Source organism: Urocitellus parryii, chromosome 1 (genome assembly GCF_045843805.1).
Source record: "Urocitellus parryii isolate mUroPar1 chromosome 1, mUroPar1.hap1, whole genome shotgun sequence".
Taxonomy (NCBI): Eukaryota; Metazoa; Chordata; class Mammalia; order Rodentia; family Sciuridae; genus Urocitellus; species Urocitellus parryii.
Genome location: NC_135531.1, coordinates 171,243,692 through 171,256,755, shown reverse-complemented (window position 1 = coordinate 171,256,755; position 13,064 = coordinate 171,243,692). Strand labels below are relative to the sequence as shown.

General features: G+C 60.4%; 2 protein-coding genes across 2 annotated transcripts in view; one reads left to right on the top strand and one right to left on the bottom strand.

Moving 5' to 3' along the window:
- Positions 1–65, top strand: part of LOC144250055 (cilia- and flagella-associated protein 221-like) — a 63,142-nt gene extending 63,077 nt beyond the window's left edge. Inside the window, exon 19 of the mRNA XM_077792448.1 lies at positions 24–65. Coding sequence (XP_077648574.1) covers positions 24–65 — 42 coding nt within the window. The remainder of the gene's footprint in view (positions 1–23) is intronic.
- Positions 66–151: 86 nt separating this feature from the next.
- LOC144250032 (obscurin-like) overlaps positions 152–13,064 on the bottom strand; it is a 57,147-nt gene continuing 44,234 nt past the window's right edge. Inside the window, 21 exon segments of the mRNA XM_077792411.1 lie at positions 152–156; positions 430–564; positions 1,259–1,522; positions 1,817–2,080; positions 2,177–2,443; positions 2,989–3,255; positions 3,699–3,971; positions 5,208–5,474; positions 5,645–5,911; positions 6,522–6,794; positions 7,777–8,060; positions 8,122–8,395; positions 8,482–8,748; positions 9,285–9,554; positions 9,835–9,993; positions 9,996–10,100; positions 10,736–10,840; positions 11,275–11,428; positions 11,521–11,633; positions 11,814–12,080; positions 12,308–12,574. Of these exon segments, the coding sequence (XP_077648537.1) occupies positions 152–156; positions 430–564; positions 1,259–1,522; positions 1,817–2,080; positions 2,177–2,443; positions 2,989–3,255; positions 3,699–3,971; positions 5,208–5,474; positions 5,645–5,911; positions 6,522–6,794; positions 7,777–8,060; positions 8,122–8,395; positions 8,482–8,748; positions 9,285–9,554; positions 9,835–9,993; positions 9,996–10,100; positions 10,736–10,840; positions 11,275–11,428; positions 11,521–11,633; positions 11,814–12,080; positions 12,308–12,574 (4,547 nt within the window).

Genomic DNA, 13,064 nt, shown 5'->3' with positions numbered 1-13,064 from the left:
CAGCTGTTCTCTGATCTTGATAGATGGCTGGGGACATCGACAGTCTGTCTGAAACTCTCCCATAACCACACCCGACTCCATCTTCCAGAGCAAACCAAGAAAAGGAGCACCCTGGCCAGGGAGAGAAGCCCCCACTCTCCTCCTGGAACTGTCACCCTGGAACATACAGTCACAGGGCCCATGCCCATTGTTCACAGTGCCAGCAAGCTCGCCTCCACAGCAGAGTTGACGAGATAACCCACAAATGAACAATGGCCCATCCACGGCAGCACATGGGTAGCCCCCACAGAGAAGGGAGGACAGCTTGGCTCCTGGGGCCCTCCAGCCACCAGCCCAGGTCCATCCGCCCCAGGGGCTTCAGGGCAACAGGGCCTCGGAGCATCCTAGAAAGTGAAGCACTCTCTGGAAGGGCCCAGGAGGGCTGTGCACCTCTGGTCCTTCCTGGGCCACGCCCAGTTCTGGAATCAGCTCCCAGGTGGTCAGCAGGGTCCCACTTCCCAGCCACAGGCAGCGCTCCCTGAGTCGAGGGAGGGAGCATCTTCCCGGTGGCCTCCCTCCAGCATCCTGCAGCAACACGGTGGGCTTTGGTGTGCACATGCTTCTGTCACACAGGGATCTACCTCTGTGCAGGAACACGTTCCGTCCATGCTCCAACATGTCATGGCACTGGGGCCTCTCCACAGAGGTCACCAACATCCATGCACACAGTGGGGCCTCCACTACAGGTGGAGGTGAACAGATGGCCATGCCCTGCCCCACAATACACTTTACTGCCCCAGGAGTCCCTCCCTGACTCTTGACATGGGATCAGAGACAGCAGCATCCTGGGTGAGAGGCCCCTCACACCTGGGGGAGATCCTTCCCGCCACACTGAACAGACACTGGGGCCCTCACCTGCCCATCAGATGGCCCCAATGCAGGCAGCTGCCCTGGCTGCAGGGACACCCGTCAGAGTACCCTCCACTTGCTCCTCCTCTGTCTCCCGCCCACCCCTTCTCCAGTGTGCACTCCTTGAAGGCCTCCTGCGCCATCTTAATGCTTTGGCCTCACCCACATTCTCCATCCCAGGCTGTGACACATGGGGCCGGGAAAAGCCCACTCTCTGCTGCTCTGGGTCTGAGCAGGCCCCACAGTGCAAGTGTGAGAGAAGCCTAAGAGCACATAGCAGTGGAGGATACAGCAGACACAGCACACAAGGAACCTGAAATTGTCTTCAGACACACAGCAGCCAGTGCCTGAGGACACACATGGTCCTTACCCCTGACGGTCAGCGTGGCCGTGGTCCTCTCCTGCCCACACACACACGAGTACTCCCCGCCGTCCTCCTCAACCAGGCCCTGGATCTGCTGCTCACACACAGCCCCCTCCTGCCTCAGGCTCAGTCTGTCCCCGCCTGTGAGGGTCTCTGTCCCCTTCCTCCACTCCATGGGGGCCGCCTTGCTCAGCTCGCAACGCAGCATGGCCGTGGCCCCTTCCGTGGCCTCCCTACTCCTCAGTCTTCCTACGAAGTGGGCAGGCAGAGCTGGGAAGGGTCAGAAGACACAGGGCCTCAGGTTCACTGTGATGTTGGGAGACAGCATGTGACCAGACAAAGGACAAGACGAGCCAGCAGGGTAACAGGGGAGACCACAGTGACATCAGGGACACTGGCCATGGCCACTGGAGTCTCCTGGTTCATGACAGCCCAGGAAGCAGGAAGGACCCTGTGGTCCACAAGAGGAGGGTGGCACAGACGGGAGGGAAAGGGACAAGCTGATGGAGAGTGGGGTCCATACTTGGTACCAAGACATGCCTGCACAGCCATAGAGGTCCTTACCCCTGACGGTCAGAGTAGCCGAGGTCCTCTCCTGCCCACACACACACGAATACTCCCCAGCATCCTCTTCTGCCAGGCCCTGGATCTACAGCTCACACACAGCCCTCTCCTGCTTCAGGCTCAGTCTGTCCCCATCTCTGAGGGGCTCTGTCCCCTTCCTCCACTCCACAAGGGCCGCCTTGCTCAGCTCGCAGCGCAGCATGGCTGTGGCCCCTTCCGTGGCCTCCTTATTTCTCAGTTTTCCTATGAACTGGGCAGACAGGGCTGAGGAGACCAAAGACACAGAGAACATCACTTTGTTCTGCAGTGGCAAGCAGCCAGTCCAGCTATGTGGGCAGGCAGGCAGGCAGAGGTGCTCACCTTTCACAGAGAGTGTTGCTGAGGTCATCTGGTCCCCGAAGGAGCAGGAATACTTGCCCCCGTCCTGGGGCTGCAGGTCCCGGATGACCAGCTCCAGCACAGCACCCTCCTGGCGCAGGCTGTACTTGCTGCTGGACCTCAGGACATCTTCCCCATGGTGCCACTCCATGGGCGCCACCACCGAGGAGAGCACACAGTGCAGCGTGGCGGCACCACCCTCCGGCAGCTCCAAGTCCCTCAGCGCCTCCTGGAACCTAACTGCCCGAGCTGCAGAGAGACATGCTCTGCTCACCTCCCTGAGCAGGAACCCCCAGCCACGAGGTTCTCAGCCAGGGTGGGCGTGGTCCCAGCCCTGCTGCCTCACTCCTGAAGGGTCACAGGAGGCAGGCCAGCAGGGCAGGCACACGGCAGACCTGCGGCAGACCAGCATGCCCCAAGAAATGGGTGCCGGAGCCTGACCCAGGACCTCCAAACACAGTGTGGGAGGCAGATAATTAGAAGTGGACCCTAATTCCAGACACACATAGAACATGCAGGCGGGCGGCTTCAGAAGGCACCAGCCCTGTAACCTGCAACCTTAAGACCCTAAGCCTCCAGGCTGGGAGGTGAGGTCCTGGTTCCCATCCGCCCAGGTTGGGGCAGCCCAAGCAATCTGAGGCCAGCCAACAGGCTAGAAAGCCAGGGAGCCAGGAGCGAGGCAGGTCAGCAGCAGGAGGGCAGCCATGCAGTTCAGGCCACCCACCGACATGGACACCCATGCACCCCAGCCCTTGCCTGCCAGGTAGACTGGGAGCCACAGGCACTGAGCTCACCTTGGACCCTGACAATGGAGCTGCTCCAGGCCCCACCAGCCTCACACTTATATCGCCCACCATCCTGCTGGGTGGCACCTGTGATGACCAGCTGGGCACAGCAGCCCTCGTAGCTCAGCTGGCACCTAGCAGATGGTCACAGCATCTTCCCATCCTTGGTCCAGTGCATGGGGGTGTCAGGAGCAGTGGTCTCACACGTGAGGGTCAAGTCCTCGCCTTCTGTGACTGTGGCATCTGAGAGCTCCTGGGAAAAGATGCTCGGCTTCTCTGGAGGAAGAGAAAGGAGCCAAGGGTCCCTGAGGCTGTGGTGTTACTGCAAGAGAGGCCCCTGCTGCAGATGGTCATCATCTTGTCCATGTCTGCCGCTGCCTCGGGCTGCAGCCACAGACGGGAACGCTGAGGGGACAGGGTGGGCTCTGTGTGGCTCTCGCCCTGGCAGGGAGCAGGCCACCTTCAGACATGCTGACCAGGATTCTGAGCATTACCGAGGGGCGTTCATCCCAAATAGCACCAGTGCACACACCTGCCTTCCTAGGATCCCCATGCTGATGACATCTAGTTTCACGTCACCATGAGTCTGCACCCAAGCTCAGACATGACTCAGCTGCCACCTGAGCTGTTTCCCACCCTCCTCAAACTGTACCCTGAGCAGCATGAACAGTATGACATCCCCACCCCAAATGGCCCTGGCCTTGAGGTACAAAACCTACCAGTGACCCGCAGGGTGGCCGAGGTCCTCTGGTCACCCTCCTCAAAGTAGATAGTACCCGAGTCCTTGAGCGCCAGTTGCCGCAGGGTGAGCACATGGTACCCCCCAGGCTGGACCACGATTTCATTGAGTTCATTGGCATGCAAGGGTGTCTCGTCCAGGAACCAGCGCACAGGCCTGTGGTCAGCAGGGGCAACACGGCAGCAGAATGTGGCTGAGGAGCCCTTGTACACTTCCATGTCCTGCAGTTCCTCCGTGATGAGCACCCTCTGCCCTGCAGGGCACAGACAGCCATCAGGGCCTGCTGCCCAGGGAAGTCTGGCTCTCTCCAGACCCAAGGAGGGCTCCCAGCAGCAAGCAAGTGACTGGTTAGCCAGTCAGGGTTGACAACAGGATGCACATGGGAGCTGAACAGTGCAGAACAGTCTGTCTCAGGGTGACTTTTGAGTCCCAGTCCCATCTCCCAGCTCAGGTCTGCAAGGCTCTCGACACCATTCTGCCATTCCCAGAAGACAGACCCAGAAAGAACTTCTAGCAAACTTGGCCCTGGATGCCAGCCCAGGATGCCAGGGCCAGGTGAAGGATGGTCAGGAGGGCTGGGACGCACTTGTCCTGATGCTGGTGGTACGTCCTGCAACCCCAGGGCACCACAGACCCTTTTAGTTCCAATTTACGTTGCAAAGCAAGAAAAATGGTGGCTCTCACCCAGTACACCAGATGCAAACAAGCCCTCACAACCACTGTGAAAGGCCATGATCCAGGAGGAACGTTCCTTGAGACTCTGGCAAAACCAGAGCTGGAAGTTTCCCCAGGGAAGGCTCCACCTGCCCATCTCAGATGAGCACATTCTCAACACCTCCCAGTCCTACACCTCACACCCAGCAGCTCAGGAGCAGAAGTCGCTCTGTTCTTTCAGACCACCGCACTGCAGACCAGACCTCTGACAGAACACCTGCGCAGCAGTGGCCTCCACCTACGCAGAAGCCAGCACCTGCATGGGGTCTCCAAGGCCACCAACTCTGGACCTGATTATTTCCCTTCTGTGCCCTAAAGCCTTCCCCTGGCCATAGCTTCCCTGGCACACACTTAGTTTACCATAGCCCTGCAACACTCCACTCTTCCGAGTAACATCATTATTCTTTGGAGAATCTCCCTCCACCTGTTTAGACATCACAGGCACACTAACAGCTCCACCCTGGGAACACCTGGGCTCCCTGCTGTCAGCATCTGGGTCAGGTTGCCCCTCTGGTGGGCGGGGAGAGGGAAAAAGGTGTGCAGGCCCAGAGCAGAGTGCGCCTGAGCCCAGAAGGAACATGCAGCAGGCAAGGATAGTTCCAGGGAAAGAAGCCATCGACTCACCCACAGAAAGGCACAGGGAGCAACCCAGAGATGGAGAGGCTAGGCAGGCCAAGCACAGCCTCTAGGGTCAGTTTCAATAAGGCCCACCTGAGCCCCCGAGGTGCTGAAAGCCAGGGCACACGTGAGCACTGTGGCTGCACCAGCCTCTCACCTTGCACCAGGAGCCAGGCCTGGGACTGGGCCTGCCCAATGTCACAGGTGTAGGTGTCACTGTCCGTCTTCTCCAGGGTGCGGATGGTGAGCCGCAGGGCCAAGCCCTCCTGGCTCAACATGTGCTTCCCGGAGGCCCGCAGCTCCTTGAGACCCTTGCGCCACGTCACGGTGGATGCCGGGAGCTCCGTCTTGCACTCAAACACGGCCGTGCCCTTCTCCTCCACCTGCAGGTCAACCAGCTCCTCTGTAAACCTGTTGGCCTTTTCTGGGAGAGAAGACAGAAGAGGTGAGTGTAAAGCTTGCATACATCCCAGGCCAGCCTTGTCCCTCCTGCCGGCCATGGAAGCTGAGCCCTGAGAGAGACCTCCCCTGCTCTGAGGCAGGGGTCCTGGGCATGCCAAGGGAGAGCTGCTGTGGGGCCGTGTGGGCACTCACCATCCACACGGAGTCTGGCTGTGCTCTTGGAAGCGTCCATCTCACACGTGTATGTGCCAGAGTCCTTGAGGGAGGCTCCATGGACGACCAGCACAGCCTGCGTGCCTTCGTGGAGCAGCTTGTACTTCTGACTCTCGCGGATGGCCTTCCCATCCTTCAGCCAGTGCACAGGGGTTCCTGCCCTAGACAGTTCACAAGTGAGCACCACGTCCTCCCCCAACGTGGCCTGCTGGTCTTCTAGGGGCTTTGTGATGTCCACTGGCCTCTCTGAAGGGAACAAAAGTGTCTACCCAGGAAGCACAGACATGCTCAGGCAGGGGCAGGGACAGGGGTGGGCATTGGGAGCGTCCATTTCAAGACCAACACCACAGAGCCTGGACCCCAGGCCCCAGGAGCCTCCAACACTGACTTGCCAGGAGCCCTGGCCACCAGGGGAAGGCACCCAGCACAGCAGTGCTCAGGCCACTCCTGAGACCCAACACTGAGCCTGCAGTGTGCACCAGGCATGTACACCAAGAGCACAGGTCCAGACCGCTGGGAACCTCCCAGCCAAGCATAGACCCTGTGGCCCCTGCTCAAGAGTCGCGGGATGGTAGGGTGAGCCATGTGCATTAGGAACCCCAGCCAGGAGAGCAGTCAGATTAAGACCCAAACCCTGGGCCTGGCCCAAGGACACTAGCTCAGAGTGACCCCCTCAGAGGGCCAGAATCTCTCCCAGGTCTAGCAGGTGCCTCCATGCCCCCACATCCTTTAAAGGAAAGCTCACTAACGGCTGGGGTCAGTCCCTCAACCACTCCTGACCACCTGGAAAGGGTCCCAGGCTCAGCAGCCTGGGGGCCTCTGGTGACAAGTCCCCAGCTGGGTTCATCACACTCACCTTTTACGACAAGTGAGGCCTTAGAGGTGAGACCCCGCACAGAGAAGACCACTTCCCCAGCATCGTTGAGCACAGCTTCTTGGATGGTCAGGGTGTATTTGCGGCCCTGGCGTGCTGCCCGGAAGTGGCCAGAGCTGCCCACTGTCTTCCCACCAACAGTCCACATGGCCAGGTCGCCTGCACTCTCGTGGGACAGGACACACTCGAAGCTGCAGCTGTCCCCCTCCAGCACCTCCACCGTCTTCAGCCTTTTGGTGATGCCCACGTGCAGGTCTGCAAGCCACAGAGACTCCTCAGGCCAGAGCCAGACACCGACAGCACTGCCCATGCAAGACCCCAGGCAGGGCTGGCCCCAGCAGGTGGGCTGGCCGGCTGGCCCCCTGCCCCCAGGCCCAGGACCTATGCAGGGCACGATCATCAAATCATGATGCACCCCTGGCCTGGGGCTGGCCATGTCCTGGTGCCTGTGTAGCCAGTGGCTATGAGCTCCAAAGAAGGGGAAGCAAGAACCACCCACATTTCCCACCACTCACAAACCCCAAGGGAAAAAGGACAGGAGCCCCAGGAGAAGAGCCTTCAGACAGCATGAGCCCCACTCTGTGACAAACACTCCACCCCCCTCTCCTTTCCTGTCTCATCAGAAACCACCAAGGCCAACCTGGGCCAGCAGCTACAAGGTCAGTAACTAGTGGGCCTGCCAACCACACACCCTGGAAACAGAATATGTTAGGGACTGAGCTCAGGATGACCAGATGCTGAACCTGGATAGGGGGTGCTGGCCCTGCAGTTGGAACCCAACACTGGCTGAAAAGGATGCACTCAAAAGACCCAAGAGTTCAGGGTCCAGGGTTGGGTCTGGCTCCTTAAGAGGGGAAGTGCATGTCATCTGTGTGAAGCTGCCCTCACTGCATGACCAGGCTTTACCCTTGGCCAGGGAGCCCTTCCTAGGCAGGCCCTGCCCGGACCCTGAATTCTTGGTTTCTGCTCAGAAATCTGCTCCTGCAGCACAAAGCAATGTCTCTGCCAACCTCAGCCCCCAGGCATATCCAGAGAGTCTCCCATCCCCCTGCCTGTCCACTCTGGGACCTCACAGGACCTCCACAAGCACCAGCCACTGTGGGAGCTCCTTACTTCCCCCGGCTCTGCAAAGCAGCCCCAGGGTCTTGGAGAGCAGCATGGGCCTCTTGGGATGCAGGAAGACCACCATGTGCCGACCCTTCCCACACCCCACCTCGGCCAGCCCTTGGCCATGCACCATGCACGCTGACCCGGGCCCGGGTCTCCTCACTGCCCACATGGCAGGTGTACAGGCCAGCATCCTCGTGGCTCAGGTTGTGCACCACGAGGCCCCATGTGCCCGCCATGTGCAGGAAGTCGTACTTGTTGCTGGGACCAAGTTCCACGCCATCTTTGCGCCAAACCACACGGGCCTCGGGGTCTGACACTTCGCACTGCAGGGCCAGCGTGCCACACTCCTCCACGGACACATCGTCCAGTGCTTTCAGGAACACCACTGGCTTGGTTGCAGGGAAGATGGGGCTGGTGAGGGAAGCCTGATACCTGTCCATGAACGGAGGGGACCCGTAGACCCCACAAGCACAGCACACCTCGGACAACCAGGCAGGCAGTAGTGGACACCTTGGGGGAGCTGGCGCGCACGGTGCCTGCATCAGCCCGCCTCACGCTTTTCAGCACCAGTGTGTGGTGGTGGCCCTCGTGGCTGATCTCGTGGAAGCTGTCATTGTACAGGGGTGTGCCGTTGAGCGACCACTCCACCTCCTCATCCTCGCGGGACAGCTTGCACGAGAAGCACATCCGCTCCTCCTCGGTGGCCTCAGCATCCTGCAGCGGCTGCGTCACTGCCACGTCCCGAGCTAGAAGGCACACACCGGGCCTTAGTGCTGTCCACGGCCACAGCCCACCCCAGGCCCTCCCATGGCCTGCCCACCTCATGTCCTACCTTCCACAGTGACCTCAGCACTGCTCTGAGCATTGCCTGCGTGGCACCGGTAGGTGTCAGCATCAGCAGGGGTGAGCCAGAGAATGCGCAGCTCTGCCATCTGGCCCTCCAGCGTCATCTTGTATTTGTCCGACGGGGCCAGCGGTGTGTCCTCCTTATACCACTGCACGGCCTTAGGGACCGGCCTGAAGTCACAGGACAGGACCACCGACTGCAGCTCACGCCCGGCCTTGGGCTCCAGTGGCCGGGTTAGCACCACCGGGATGTCTACAGCGGGAATAAGGCAGGGCTGTAGGGCCACAGGACTGGGTGCCCTGGGTCTGAGCTATATTCTTCTATAGTCTTCTACCCACACCACTGAGTCCACGTTCTGCCCTGCACATCATGACCTGCCCCTCCTCTCCTGCCCCACTCTCCTCCACATGCCCCTCCCTGTCCCCAAGATACCCCGCACCCCACACACCTACCCATGTATGCCCTGGCCCCACACATCCTGCCCTGCCCTGCCCCAGCGCTTGCACCCTGCTCTGCAGGCCTCTGACCACTGGTTCCCAATCCTGCACCAGCTCCAGCCAAAATCTCCCATGCCCTGATCCTTCCCCCAACAAACCACTGAGCTGTGTCCACCCACCACCCCGGGCCCAGGTACCACAAGCACCATGGTGTGCCCAGCCCTTACATACCTCCTGCCCACCTTGTCCTGTGTATCCCCACACACCCCCACCTTGTGAGCCCAGGCCATAACTACCCACCATCTGAGCCAGGCCCACTGGAGGCCCTGAGCCATGCCCACCTCAGCTTACCTGAGACAACCAGGCGGGCAGAGGAGCGGGACTTGCCAATGGTGAAGTGCACAGGCCCAGTCATAGTGGAGCAGGTCCTCTGCAGTGTCAGCCGGTGCACCGTTCCCTCCTGCTCCAGGCCCACATTTGCCCCTGCCTGCAGCACAGTCTTGCCCAGAAGCCACTTGGGTGGCCTCATGGAGGGAATGGAAGTCTCACACTCGAACCAGGCAGGAGCAGGCTCCATCACGGTCACATCCTGCAGGCCCCGTATGATGGTGATGGACTGCTCTGTGGGAGAGGAGGTAGTCACGGTAGACCTGGAGGCTGGACCTGTCCACCCCCGCAGGCTCTGAGGTCCTTCCTGAACACAAACCTTCCCCACAGTGTGCTGACACCCCGAGTCTTCACACCCCCCAGGTTGCTCCTCCCTCTGCACCCACATCTTCCTGTGTCCACATCCAGCTGCCTGGATGTCCCCAGTTGGGCCACCTCCAGGACTTCTAGCACAGATCTTGGGAACCATAGCCACCCCCAAGAACCTGAGAGCTGCCACTGGCCTGGAACACACCTTCTACAAAGAACTGGGCACTGGTCTTGACATCGCCAGCATCGCATGTGTAAGAATCCTCATCCTCTGGCTGCATGTCGTTGATGACCAGCTTGCGGTAGAGGCCATCGCTGACCATCTCATACTTGGGTCCAGGCTGCAGCTCCTTGCCACCCTTAACCACCGCACCTGTGCACTGGCCCTGGACACCTGGCACTCGAGCACTCCGCGGTGCTTCTCCATGGCAATCTTGTCCCTCAGCGGGCGGAGGAGGGTCACTGGCAACTCTGCAGTGTGTGGCCAGTGGGTTCAGGGCCCAACCATGAGCACTTTGGCAACAGGCTCTCCCAGCTGGGCTGCTGAAGGACTGGATGCTGCCCCCAACAGCCTGTGCACTTACACCTGAGGCAGCAGGGGCCAGACTGTCCCCATCCAGGCTGGTCTAGGACCAGCTGTGTACCACAGACCACTGGCACCATGGTCGTGCCCCCCACCACGCCTCACACATCACAGCTGATGTGTACCCTGAATGTGCATGTCCAGCTCCACACACCATAGTCCCAGTGCCCAAGCCCCATCCCACATGCCCCCATCCTGCACTCACCCCCACCCACAACCTCAGACCCTCCTACCTCTCCTGCCCTGGCAGGCCACATCGCCACCTGCTGGAGTGCACACCCTCCTCTCCAGTGATGGCTGCAACCCAAGGAGGGAGAGTTCACTGAGACCCTGAGTCCTCACACCCCCCAGGTTGCTCCTCCCTCTGCGACCACATTTTCCTGTAAAAGATGTGACACTCCGGTTCCTCCTCCTGACCACTGCTGTCCCAGTCCCAGCAAGCGGTCTGGTTTGGGATGGCGGGGCTATCACATACCCCGTACACCCCTACACCCTAGTCCCCCCCTCTCCACACTCCACTCACCTTTCACTCGGAGGTGGGCTCGCGATTCTGCGTTTTCTGCTACAAATTTGATCTCCCCTGCATCTTCTGCCAGGACCCTCTGGTAGATGAGTGTGTATGTCCTTCCTAGGGACAAAAGCCCCCAGCCCTGGAATGAAGGGAGCAGCCTGGGGGCAGGTCTACCCCACCTGCAGCCAGCCTGCCCCACACGCACCTTCCTGGCGAATACGCACAGTGTCACTGGGCCGCAGCTTAATCCCCTCTCGGAACTACTGGCCAGGCACCTCGTCATGGGAGACTTCACAGGAGAAACTGGCACCTTCCTTCTCCATCACCTCCACGTCCTCCAGGGGCCGCACAATCTGGACACTTCGGCCTGAGGAGGGAGCAAGACCCAGCCATGCCTGCAGGTACAGTGGCCATCCTGGTGCTCCCACCCAGGGCTCCAGTTTGCTGAGAGCTAAGGGCACAGGCAGCCAAGCACCTGGCTGCAGGCTGCAGGTGCGCAAGGAGGCACTCACAATCCTAGGCCCTGCCCTTTCCACCTGTCCAAGCCTCACCTTGCACCTTCAGAGAAGCAGAGCTCTGAGCTTCACCAGTGTCACACACATAGATGCCCTGGTCCCTCATCTCACACCGGTAAGTGATGAGGCTTCTGCAGGTACCCTGGGCCACTATGCCCATGGTCTTGCCTGACCATAGCTCCACACCATCCTGTGGAACCAAGAGGCCTGGTCAGGCACTGGTGGAGGGCAGCTGCCACTGGTGAGAGGCAGGGAGGACATAAAGGAGTGGGAGAGAAGCACCTTCAGCCAGCGCACATCAACGTTGGGACGGGACAGCTCACACTCCAGGGTCACCTTCTCTTTCTGGGTAGCCACCATGTCCTGCAGTGGGTGGCTGAAGCTCACAGGCAGCTCTGGGAAGACAGGAGGAAGGTGATCAATGGTCTAGAAGGTGCTTCCCAGGCGGGTGATAGGGAGTTCTGGCTGTCTCAAGTCACACATCCTGGTCCTCAATGTCCCCATTGCCTCCCAGGCCACCTTGGGGAAGGAGGCAGGCCTCTCTGGAGTAGGTCCTGCTACCTCCACCCACTCACCAGTGACCACCAGCCGGGCAGACGTGTGCACGCCCTCTGCCTTGAAGGCCACTAGCCCACTGTCCTGTGGCTGCAGCTCCGAGAGTGTGAGAATGTGCGTGGCCCCGTGCACAGCCACATGGCACCTAGGCCCTGGCTGCAGCCGCAGTCCGTCACGTGTCCAGGTACCCTCCACTTCGGCATGCGACAGCTCCACCTCCATAGTAGCTGTGCCCTGTTCTCTTGCCTCCACTGCCTGCAAGCCCCGAACCAACCGGACCTGGCGCACTGTGGAGATGCAGGAGAGGCGCCAGTGGTCCGCTGTACCCAGAGCCCTGCCCTTCCACCAGCCAGCATTGGGACCCTAGGGTAGCACAGCCAGCTTCCCCAGGAGGTGCCAGAGGTGAGCAGAGGCCAGCGGCCATCGGCCCACACCCCAGGACCTGCCCCTTGGAAGAAGGTGGTGCCCCGCCCCTCCCGACGCCCCAGGCCCCAGCCAGCACAGCGCCACTCACTTTCCACAGTGAGCTTGGCCTGGGTCTTGTCGTCTGGTGTCTCGCAGCCAAAAAAGCTGCGGTCGGTAAAGCCCACGCTGCGCAGCACCAGGCGATGGCGTGTGCCCTCCGCCTGGATCTCCACATTCTCCCCCGGCACCAAGACTGCGGCGTTCCGGGTGCACTTCACCTCGGGCCACGGACGCGTCAGCTCCACCTCCAGCGTCACAGAGGTCTGCTCCTCCACGGTCTGCGGCTCCAGCTTCTTCTTGAACAGCACAGGCGCCTCTGGGTTGGCGCAAGAGCCAAGGTCATCCTAGACACCCAGGGCCAGCCCGCCCATAACCCAGATGGCCGCACTGCCCCCACCAGGTCCCTACGTTGCCCAGCCTCCCAGCTTGGAACAACCGTGCCATGCCCTAGTGCCTGGAACTACCAAGTGTGGCCCAAGGCCAGCAGTATCTGGTCTCCAGCAAATGGGTGGTGCCCATCAGAGCCACTGGAATCCCTGCACTTTACTACAACCAAGATCATGTGCTTGTGTAAAGGAATGAAAAGCAGACTCCAGAGGGCTTCCCCACCCCAGGCTGCTCTGTGAGCGCCCCAGTGCATTTGTCTCCATCACTCCCTCACTTAGGAACCTGCCATGGCTCCCACTTTATTTCAGGTGAAGTTCTGGCTCTCAAAGCTCTCCCCGTCTCCTGCCTCTGCCTCTACCAGCTGCCAGCCTCACTCCCTTCACCTTCCCATCACCAGATCAGCTGGGCCCCGACTCCTG